The 12,148-nt window shown below is 39.2% G+C and overlaps 1 protein-coding gene across 1 annotated transcript; it reads right to left on the reverse strand.

Annotated features, from left to right (window-relative positions):
• Positions 1-104: 104 nt before the first annotated feature.
• On the reverse strand, positions 105-7,960 carry pofut1 (protein O-fucosyltransferase 1). Its single transcript, XM_023276329.3, has 7 exons — positions 7,784-7,960; positions 6,674-6,795; positions 5,774-5,956; positions 5,476-5,588; positions 5,161-5,353; positions 3,484-3,726; positions 105-982 (listed from the first exon to the last, which is right to left on the reverse strand). The coding sequence occupies exons 1-7, from the start codon at positions 7,920-7,922 to the stop codon at positions 788-790; spliced, it is 1,188 nt and encodes a 395-aa protein (XP_023132097.1). The 5' UTR covers positions 7,923-7,960; the 3' UTR covers positions 105-787.
• Positions 7,961-12,148: the final 4,188 nt, after the last annotated feature.

The raw sequence follows: 12,148 nt of genomic DNA on the forward strand, positions 1-12,148 counted from the left end.
GCAACCGGCTCTCCACACACACTTGGCCAACATAGCTTAGCATATCAGCTGATTCAACTGTGCTAAGCCTCCAGTGAGGGAAGTAAACACCCTGAGGCTTGGAGTTATTGGAAAATAAACTAATTCGCACCACTTTATTGATGAAAAACACTATAGAAAACTACATTCCTAACAAACATCCAACCAGTGCAAATCACAATTCCATAAAAACAAAAATAACGAACACCAGTAACGCTTTTGTTCACCTCCTCCTATTAATAACAATACTGTCGGTATAAAGTTTCGCACATTTTTATCAAAGTTTTTGGTCCTGCTAAAGCACGTGGTGCGATGTCTCCTTTCTATAATTAGTGTTGTAGAGGAGGATCAGTTACTGTGCTCTGAAAGGAAAGGAAGACGAACGCATCGCTTACTGCAATCGGTCTTTTACAGGGTTCGCCGAGGTCACGAGGTTCTGCCAACTCGTCTGGGCTGCAAAACATGGACGACAGAATACAGCAGCGACTAAAGGAAATGCTGGGGAAGTGGCGTGTTTCCCCGATGGAACGAAACAAAAACAGGCTATAATTTGAGAATACAAATAGTGAGTTTTCAAGCAGTAAACAGACAAGAGTAGTGTTTCTCAGTAGCAGCATTCTCATAACGTTCACCTGCTACATCCCATCTTCCTCCGTTCTCACACATTAAAAGCGTCTTTAAAATCACTCAAGTCCTGCACATTGTGACCCACATTTCAGTTAACGACAGTCTTTCGGTATTAGTGTCCAGTGAGGCAACCGTATGACGCTCAGAGCTCCTCCTTGTGATTTGGTTTTCCTGGGTGGTCCATGCCGAAGAAGGAGGACGGGAGGCCACGGACGTCCCGGTGCCTCTTCACGAAGGCGGAGAAGGAGGAGACGCAGTTGCCGATGAAGTGATCAGCCTGGCCCAAGATGTACAGATCCATCTGGGCCGAGTCGGGCTGCAGAGTCACAACTTTAACCTGCAGAAAACACACAGATAACAATCAGATGAAGCAAGTTCAACACATCCTGGCCTTCTTTGTGTAAGTTAGCTGCACAAAAACTAAAACCCCAGTCAGAGATGAGTATTACAAAGACGGTTTTCAACTTTCTCTGTTAAATCAGATTTTCTGCTACAGACTCTTTTCACATAAAAGGAGGTGTTTACAAAATGAACCGATTGTGTTCAGCTGCTTCAGTCAACAGGTTGTTATAATGGAGAACAATGAGGAAAATAAACATTTATGACGCTAAAAAGCTGCTACTGGAAATTATGCAAGACGGGAACACTGCTAGAAACTCTTTAATCATGTGTGAATATATTTATTTTACTGATCAATGCAGCTGCAGATTAGAGCTACGAAACTTCATATATTTAACCCTTTAAGATCTACCATTGTGTCAGTCCACCAAGACATATTCTTACATTTTTACATACTATAGTGTAATTTTTTAGTATTTTTATTTTGCTTCACATCAATATAAACCTTATATCCCAAGTTTTAATAATACGTATTGACTTATGTCTTAACTACGACAATAAATTGCTTAAAGGTGAAATACACCAAAAAAAAATTAAAATCGTTATATCGTTAACATAGATAGATAGATAGATAGATAGATAGATATTTCAAAATACAGAAATTGCATAGCTGCATCCCTCAAATTTGTAAAAAAATAAAATAAAAGTTGCACAATAGCCCATGGTCTTGTTTAGAAAGATTTTTGTTTTGTGCAATTTATTGTGTATTTTTACAAACTCATCACGACAACAAAAAAGCGCTCTGAGACCTGATGAATGTGTGAAATATTAGTGTAACTCCCCAAATTTTATATGCAAGAAGAATGATCAATCTATCTTATCTGGTTTCAAATCTTCACCAATCAAAAATGAATGTTATTGTCTGAATATTCTCTGTAATAAACACTAACAGAACTAGAAAAGCACTCAGAGAGCGCAGTCCTCCTCCAAGGCTGTTCAGTTGATGTATCATTTCCGACGGATGAAATCTTTAATAAAAAATGACCTTGCGCTGAGCACAAGCGTGTGTTATGCATGTGCATGTTATGTATGAATACCAAATTGCGTGTAAATTACTCCTATAAAAGTCTGTTGATAGGTTCATCACTTTTGGCAAACCTTTGTTTTGCTGCTGTTAAAATAACTGTTCCTTCCATGCTTTTATTTTGAAGACGTAATTTTAATGTTGCGGGCTTTTATTTTGTCACCATTCCAGCAGCACAGGAAGTGACTCTCTAAGAAACGTTTTCTTGACATGACGAAGATGCTGCCGAAAAGTCAGAAAATTCAAATAAAGATGAAAGACAACGGTTCCAGTTGTTGCTGTCTAGCATAGGATGTGTCTAAACTTAGAAGCACCTAGTGGGGACAAGCTCTTACTGTGAAGGAATGAGTGAAGGACAGAAAGGTGAATCGGTGTTCAAAATAAGGCTGACGGCTGAACTTAATGTGTCTGGCTGGGGTTTGCTACATTGCGTGACCTAAATATGCAGGAATTGATGGGACTCAGAAACAGCCCACAGTTTATCAGTCAGTTTGTAGTAGGATCACAATCATGTGATCGTCAGCAGGTAACTGACACAGTGTTCACGTCATGGTTACAGCGACGCCGTGCCGGCTGCTATATCTCCCAATGGGAATTCTTTAACAAAGCTGTAGATCCAGACTATAAGCTGCATCTCTGCCAAAATCTAATCAGTTGGTCCTTGTGTCATTTCTGACCTCTGAAAATTTCATCCAAATCTGTTGCTCCGTTTTTCAGCAATGTTTCACACAGACAGACTCTCAGACTCACAGATTCACAGACAAACGTACACCGATCGTCACATAACTCCGCCCGTTCCTTGGCGGAGTAATAATCCGTTTTCTACTCTGTGCTCTATCAGCTGCAGTTTAAACGGACTTGGCAGCAAATCAGGACCAAAATTAACACATTTTTACAATTTCTGCATCGCCAACTAAATGTATGTGGAGTTCCCATGGTAACGCAATGCATACAGTGTGTAACTACACAACTTCATTTAGTAGTTTTAGTGACACACAGATCAACAGGTTTGCAGCTAAAACATTTTCCCTCAGCTGAATATCTGTATCACTCATAAAGAATGGTCAGGGAATTATTTGGCTACACAAGGATGCTTTTTACAGCCAATTTAAATCTAAACGCTGAACAAGGTTGTCTCTACATCATCAGTTACCATGGAGACCTAGCAGGTAGAAAGCCTTCCTAGCACTACAAACTCTGACTTCAGGTTCAACACACCTGCTGGCACTCACATAGTAGTTCAGCCATCAGAAGGGGACAATAATATACATGAAGGGCTGCATTCTGACTTCTAAAGGTAGGACTTTAGAGTGTTTCTGGAACCTATGTAAAGAATCTGCAAACTGACAAAACTTGTTCAACAAATTTTGCAACAGACAAGTCGGTCGGGTTCGTCAAGGTCAAATTTCACCCACCTTGCCCTTGAAGAGCTTTTCTATGTCCCTGCTGTGGGAGTTGGAGTCGGTGGCGATGTAGACAGAGCGGGCGGACGTCTTCTTCACCCACAGCTTCACGGCCCTGCGGATCTCCGCCAGGTCGGGGAGGCACATGGTCGTGGTGAGGGGAAGCGCCGTCTGCCGGTTGTAGCCGACACACTGAGGGGACGCCATGAAGTGAGGCCCCGCGTCACCGCTCTTCAGCAGCTTGCAGGCGTTTTGCTGCAGGAAAAAGAGAAGATTCATGAGAAAGTTCTGACCTCGACGGAACAGAGCAGAAGGGAGCATGTGGGTTTCGAGATATTCAGTACTTGGCAGAGTTCCATGTGCCATCACAGACAATGAGATAACCAACAACAGCAGCACTCATGCATTCCTAAACCATGATACTGCCTCCACCATGCTTGACAGTAGGTACTGTACATGCTGGAGATAATGCTTCTCCTGGCCTTCTGTGTACCCTCACATGAGCAGGAGGAAGATAAAGCTGGAAAGTGGACTCATCTGACCACAGAATCTCCTTCCAGTTCCTCACTGTCCAGTTCTTCTATGCTTGGGCCCAACGACACCCTGCTAACCTTTGCCTCTCATTGATCAGGGGCTTCCTGACAGCCTTGTAGGACCTTAAGCCATGATCTAAAAGTCAGCCATGTACAGTGCAGGTGGAACACTGGACACCAGTTCGGTTTGACCACTGCTGCTGAAGCTCCTGTGATGTCATTTGATGGTTTTCCTGCACATGCAGATCAGGATGCAGTCATCTCTTGCTGAAGAAACCCTTGGACGCCCAGATCTTGGTTTGTCTTCCAAGCTGTTGGTTCGTCTGTATTTCTGCAGAGTATCCAACTGCTGAAGGACTGCATCTGCATTTCCTGACTATCTGACGGCTGCTGTACCCTTCCTGGCTGAGAATCTGGATCTTCACACGTGTTTCCTGCGTTAGGTTCCTTTTTTTTTTTTAAGCTATTTTTGTCTCAGAAGAACTTCCAAATGTGCGGGCTTTATTTAGACACGAAGCACGGCAACAAAAATTGTGTCTTTTAATAAAAAGCACGACCTTCATTAGTGGATCACTGGTACCAAAATGACCCAATACTCAAATTTTCGTATGTGTTTTTATGGAACCAATCAATTTTAAGGTTTTAATGTTTTTTTTTTCCAAGGATTTGTTTAGCGTTTTGGCCGTGACTGTACTAAAAGAAATTGCACCTGAAGACTTAAAAGTGATTCTTAATGCAATATTTCACAAATGCACTTGGTGTCCCAAAACTTTTTTCCACCACTGTACTAGTATAGTATATTATATACTATATTGTAGGGCTGGCCCGAACAGCAGTTTTGGGGTTCCAGATATTCAGCCCCAATTAATGACGAATATCCGAATATTCGTTTCGGTTCGAATCGTCCAATGGGGGGACGTCGGACGAATTGACGAGACGAATACTGACCTCAAAATAAATATTCGGATACCGTCACAACCGAATTTTCGGATATTTGGGTCTAGCCCTACTATATTGTATATCTGTGGCTAAACAAAGAGTTTCCTCACATTTAGTATGCCATGCTATGCTAAAAAAATAAAATGCAGATTAATGCGATTTATCTGATGTACAAGACACCTTTAGAACTGTTATGTTTTCAAGCTTGTGCTCTCACCCAGTCACTGCCAATCCTCAGGTGGATGCCAACATACGGTCTGGTCAGCAGGCTAGATATGTGCTCCTCTCCTTCCTTCACCATCTTTTCTGACCAAACCACGTAGCGCTGCAGGCCAACGTGCTCCTCCACGACTGGGAACTGGGCTGGCGCTCCGGGCAGAGCCAGGACTGGATGTTCAGAGGGCGGGAACCTGTTAGACAGAATGACAAGAAGATGCTGCCTGTTAGCTGCTGCTGTGCAAGAAGACACACCTGCCACACAAACAAACAGTAAAACGTGGTATTTTTGATGCTTTCATGATAGTGCACTCACTTCTTCATCCACTGAGGCTGGTGGTAAGCACTGAAGGAAATCCCACCAAATAACACAGACTTGTCAAACTCAACACCAACGTAGTCCCAGAATGGACCGAATGGGTTCCCGTCCTGAAAACAAATCAGAACCATCCAGTCATGTCAGAACACTGAAACAGGAGCAGTGTCTTCATAATTAAGTTGCTGAAATGGGCCGGCAGAGGGCAGCATTTCACCTTTACAATCACCATTATTAATGAACAAAGTGTGATAATCTATGTTCAGTAAAATAATGGTTCTTTAAGATTCTAGTTCACCTTCATGGGGCAGGACTTCTTGTCTGCAGTCCGGTGTGCAGCAGTCTCAAAGCAGTAGGCGTTCCTCTGCCCTGAGGGCCAGTGTTTGGGGGCCAGTTTCTCCATGAAGTCCTCCAGGCTGATCACACGATGGTAAGCAGACAAGGCCTCAAGCTGGAAGAACTCACTGTAGGGAACATGGACCTGAACAGAACAGAAAAGAGCGGACTGAAACAACACCGCCAAACTCAGTTTTCAAGGATAACAGTAACAATAGTGGCAATAATGACCATGACCATACGGGGAAAATTAAAAAGATTGTATTCAACATTAAAAAAAAGTAACTGTGCAAAAAAGTCAAAGTAAAATGCATCTTAAAAGAGCATTTCCTATTTCAGTGACATAAGTATAGAACAAATATTGATCAAACTGTCAAAAATGAATACTGTTTAAGGAGGTTATCCTTCACATTATTTTTAGCTTGACCAGGGTTAGAGCCTTGGTTGTGAACATAAAGGCTGGGACACTTAATAGAACTGAAAAAAAAACTTTAATTTTAACAATTGCAGCTACGTAAACATGTCTGCTGTTGAAAGAATGAAGACAGAATAGGAAGTTATTCCTGCTAGCTGCCATCATTTTGTCTGACGTCACATAACTAGGACAGACTGGTCACCTTGACTTGTATATTATTATTTATTCATTCAAGTGTTGTTAATATTTACAAGCCTGTCTGCTTTTCTTCTACAATTTTCAACCCTTGAACACCATTTGTACATACAGTGTGATACATAATTTGGAATTTTAGCTGTATATTTTTTTCATCATCTATTTCATTTTTGTGTTTATGTAACTTTGCCTTAGAATTGCAAAACAACACTGCAGTCTGGACGGTGCTTCTGCTGCACTGATTGTACTTACATTGGTGTACGGGGGCGTGTGGTGGCGGTACACTATCCAGGGAGGGACCGCCAGGGTTCGGTTCAACATCTTTGCAAAGGCCAAGGATCCCAGGAAGTGGTCTGCCTGGTTTCCAAAGCGACCTGAACAATGAAACTATGAACTTTACACTCTTCAACAGTGAACTTCGTGTTTCCTCTCATAACAAGAGAGAGTTTGAAACAGCTATTTCGAGGATCTAGGAGACCTTGAGGCGGGGTACCAACTAAGCAGGTGTCAACTCATGCATGGCTTTAAAAAACAAATACAAAAACCTTAAATTTGGTTCCTTATTTAACAGGTAGCTAGTATAGTGATGCTGATACAGGTGTGGTGCCTTCCTCAATTCTTGAGGAGAGAGAAGAGTGGCCATTGTCCGTAGAGAGTTACAGTAATCTAGTGTTGACCACATTTATGCAATTAAACATACTTGTATCTTACTACTTTCCTACTGGGTATTTCCCATGTTGTTTCATTCTGTGTACTTAATATCTGGCAAAAGAATTAGCTAGGAGAAAGTTTTATCTTTACTCATCTCGAGACACAGGATGGATTTCAATTTAGCAATGTTGAAAATAGCACCCTTTAATCAAATTTCAGTGCTGAGTCCAGGATGGCACCAAGCTTCCTGTCGTGGGTATAAAGGCTGGTTGGATGTCAGTGGGCCTCACTGGCTAGTTTTTGCTCACTTCTGTCTAATATGAAGGCTAATCCATCACCTCCCTGGTTAGAGTAGATCACTTCACAGAGCTAGTAAGTGTTTTTGATTGATCCTCTGGGTTTTCTAACACAGTAACCAAGAGAAAAGTACTGATCCGTCAACTTTATGCTAATACATGTGTGACACAAACTGGGGCTAGCCGCTAATTAGCTACTGCCGCATCTCTTCTGTCGTTGGGTGTTTAGATGTGAATAAAGTTGACATTTTACTGACATGAAGCGACTAAAAACAGAATGTATGAGCTGAAGAATGGCTCATGGCAGCGTTTAACAGAACCCAGACTCCACATTCAGGAGAACTCTAAACTTCTGAGTAAAGTTTTGGAGCATCCTTTCGGACGACAGAAACGCTGGCTAACAAGACGGAGTTACCCATGCAAGGGCAGTACAACACGTAGCCGCTCTCATCCCACCGCAGCTCTCCGGCTAAAGTCCGACAAGTCTGGAGGAAAAGTGCTGAAAGTAAACATGTCAGTGAGAGACCGAGGGCTGCTGGTTGTTTCACCGCCATTGTGGTTCGTGTCCCGTCCCAGAATACACCGGGGCTGCGGCTTCCTCTGCGTTGGACGGTTAAACGGTGGTTAATGAACATTGAGGTGGTGCTTCATCGCCACCTGCTGGTCTGGCTGGAGGGTGAATTACAACCTTTACCATGATTTAAAACTTTTCATCTTCTTTATTAAATTAGTTTGTGTAAGACGATTAAATATGATTTAATAACATTCAATTCTTACGGGTTTTTTTTGGAAAATGTTATATCGTAGTAATAGTAATAACAACGTTGCTGTTTTTGATGATGATGATGATAATAATGATAATAATAATAATAATAATATAGATATTATTACTATTACTGCTACTACTACTACTACTACTACTAATAATAATAATAATGATAATAATAATAATAATGTAAGTATTACTACTACTGCTGCTACTACTACTATTACTAATAATAATAATAACAACAACAACAACAATATAAGTATTACTACTAATGCTGCAACTACGGCTACTACAGCAACTATTACTACTACTATTAATGATAATTATTATTGTTGTTACTACTACTAATAATAATATTAATAATAACAACAATAATTATTGTTATTATTGTTACTACTACTACTAAAAATAATATTAATAATATCAATAATAATAATTATTATTATTATTGTTATTTTTTATTATTAATACTACTACTACTACTGCTAAAAATAATAATAACAATTATTATTATTATCATTATTACTATTACTACTCATACTACTACCACTATTATTTTATTTATATAGCACCTTTTAAAAAACAATTTAAAAATTGCTTTACAGACAGGGAAAAAAAGAAAGAAAAGAAGGCTACTCAGGAAGAGCAATAAACCACAGAGACTGGTCAGTCCAAACATGTTGAAAGATGTTAAAAATAAATTTATACAACATCATCAGATAAAATAATAAAATGCCACATCCAAGTAAGGGAAAGAACAAGTGGGATAAAATAAAAACAGAGGCTAAAACCTTAAACACGAGATGATGATGATACTCATAGTAGCATTGGTAAAGAAGTGGATGCATACATAAAAAAGCAAATAAATGGTAAAAGAGAATAAAATGAACAATTAAATGAATACAGCTTTTAAAAATAACAATTAGATGATAAGAAAATAAAAGAAAAAAATAGAAATCCAAACGATAGGTCAATCTGAGGTAAGTTGTCCCTGAACCATATTCCCCCATCCCGACTATTAAATATAGTAATTTCAGCTCTTTTCTTGGATGATAGTGACCTTGACTAATCTTTTAATAGTATTCAAATCATTTTACTGGTCTGAGGAAATCAAATGAAGTGGTTTGGAGGTAAAATAATGTAATACTCTGTCAAAAAAGCTTCTTCTTGAACACAGACTATAGTCTAGTGTTGAGTTTGAGTCCAAAACAAATGATTTTCCTCAGTGATCTTCTGTCCTTCATCACTGCTAACAATATGGCAGCATCTCCTCTGTGTAAACTGCTAATCGCTCACTGTCATATCTGTGGTTGTTCTGCTGTTGGACTGATGTTTACCTGAGCTACATTAAGTGTTATTTCCTCCTGTCCATCTCCAAACAAGGATTCAAAGTGTCTTGTGTTGTCTGTTGTTGACTCTGAGTTTGTTTATTCCCTCAGTAATGCAATGATTATTGTGTTCTTCTCAGTTCCTGTGGTATTTCTTCCATTTCCACCTGTAATGCTGCTTCTTTGCAGAAGCTCAAAGCCTGACACTGGATCTAGTGGATCTAGATATACAAGTACATATATAGATGTGTCTGCTGCTGATCCTCACAACCAAGATCTAATCCTGACCCCGTTAATTGACTCTTAAAAGCTTTTAAAGTGTTTCTGTCTGCCCCTTATTTTTCTAAATTTGTCCAATAATTTCTGAATATTTACAACCCAAATAGATCTTTTATCAAACCATAGCCATAAAAACCTTTTCCAGTTCCTGATGATGTAATTTTAGTTCTAACTGTAAAGTGTATTGCCTGGGAAATTTCAAACCAGAATGCACTGATTTTCCACTTTTTCTTCTTTGGAAGATTCAAACCGGACTTCAAATGAGTCTGCTGCCACCCGCTGTTCTGGAGGAAGTAGTCTCATTTGGGTTTTGTTGTATCACTGGTAAAAACATTAGATAAGGTATAATTTAACCTCCGGGAATCAAAAGTACCCCAGTTTTTACAATATTTGTCATTAAGTGGCTACAGAGAAACAGTATCTGATCTGCTACCAAGGAATTATAGGTTCAGGTTTGTACAGGAAGATGTGAAAACACCTTTAAACTTTGTATTAAGTAGGTATTTCTCTAAAATATTGACTATTACTGACTAAAAAAACAGAAAAGCTCGTTAGTTAACTGGTCAAAATGCTTACTTATCTGTTACATCTGATTTCACTCATCTGTCTAACAGTGCAGCTAATTTTAAAATATTTTATACAAAATTGCAATGAATGATTATTTTATTTATGGATCCCCTCATTAATTTCTTTATCAACTGATTATTCAGTGAGTAAAATCTGACTTGAAATACCAACACTGTGCTGAGTTTTAGAAGAGCAAATGTATTTGATATAACTTTTAGTTGCTCTGCTGCAAATAATAATGAGCATAATGTGTAACAGCTCTAAACTTCAAAGATAAAATCACTGTTAAATCCTGAACCACAGAGAGTGATAGTCTGCTATGTGGGGAATAAAATTACAAGAATAAACAGCCACTAGAAAGCCACTGATGACCGCCAGAACCAGTCAGTCCTGAGAGCTTCACTGCAGTAATGCTTCATCGGGGCGAATAAAGTGTGAAAACTTTGAATATAAAACCGTTGAACATTTGATCGAGCTCTTGCAAAATGAGGATGTGGGAACACATGTCAGGTTTTTTTTCTGTCATGAAGTGTTAAGTTTTTTTTCTGCAGTGGGACAGAAGAAAAATGACACTTTAACCTTCTAGTTCTAAATGTTTCTGACAACCTCAGACACCAGAAACTATCATAAAATTTAGAATTAAAAACATAATAAACTAGAAAAGCACTCAGAGAGCGCAGTACCCCGCCAAGGTCCTGCTCATTCCTTTATATGGCATTGTCAGAAATGCAGCATTTGTTTATTAGTTATTGATGATCAGAAATCTTGGAACATAGAATGTGGCCATTTAATATAGATGTACCCACAAACACAATGACCTTGCGCTGAACACAGGTGTGTGTTATACATGTGTACGTTATGTACAGATACCGAATCATGTGACCTGAATATGTAGCGGATGGTGGGAATTAATGGGACTCAGAAACACCCCCACAATTTAATCAGTTGTTCCTTGTATGATTTTCGATGGATAAGTCTGCAGTGGTGGATTTGTAGTAGGATCACAATCTTGTGATCATCAGCAGGCAGCTGACGTAGTGTTCACTTGTTGTCATGGTTACAGTGACGCCATGCCACTATCTCACAATGATACAGAAATCTTTAACAAAGCTGGATCCAGACCATAAGCTGCATCGCTGCCAAAATCTAATCACTTGATCCTTGTGTCATTTCTGACCTTCACTGAAAATTTTATCCAAATCTGCTCAAGATGAGACCTTTGTCTGCAAAGGGATAGCGAAGTGTGAACATCGGTGGACCAAGTGCATTGAAGTTAAAGGAAACTGTGGTGAAAATAATGCAAAAATGATCATTGTCTTGTGACAGTTTCTGATTAGATAGAAACATTTTTCTAGTAGGAATAATAAGAAAGTAACTCTACAGAAGCAAACATTTAAGAACATCATTCTCTATCAGTGTTGGAGTAATTTGCACTCTTTAAATACAATAAATGTGATCTATTTCCCAAACCGAAATCGCACTTGTGAGGTCACCATTTTCAGACTGATGATGAGGTCATGTATGCTGTTGAGGTGTATCTAAAAGCTCAAGTTGTGATCTTCTTCTACAAAGGGATAGAATAGTTTGAACATTGGTGGACCAAAGCGCATTAAAATAAAAGGAGACTATGTTGAAAAATAGTGCAAAAATAATCATTCTCTTTTGACTTTTTCTGGTTAGATAGAAAACTTTTTCAAGTTGAAATATTAGGAAGGTAACTAGACAGAAACAAACATCTGAGAACATCATTCTCTAGAAATGTTGGAATAATTTTGCACTCTTTAAATACAATAAATGTAATCTATTTCCCAAACTGACATCCTATTTGTGTGGTTGT

Source organism: Amphiprion ocellaris, chromosome 8 (assembly GCF_022539595.1).
Source record: "Amphiprion ocellaris isolate individual 3 ecotype Okinawa chromosome 8, ASM2253959v1, whole genome shotgun sequence".
NCBI lineage: Eukaryota > Metazoa > Chordata > Actinopteri > Pomacentridae > Amphiprion > Amphiprion ocellaris.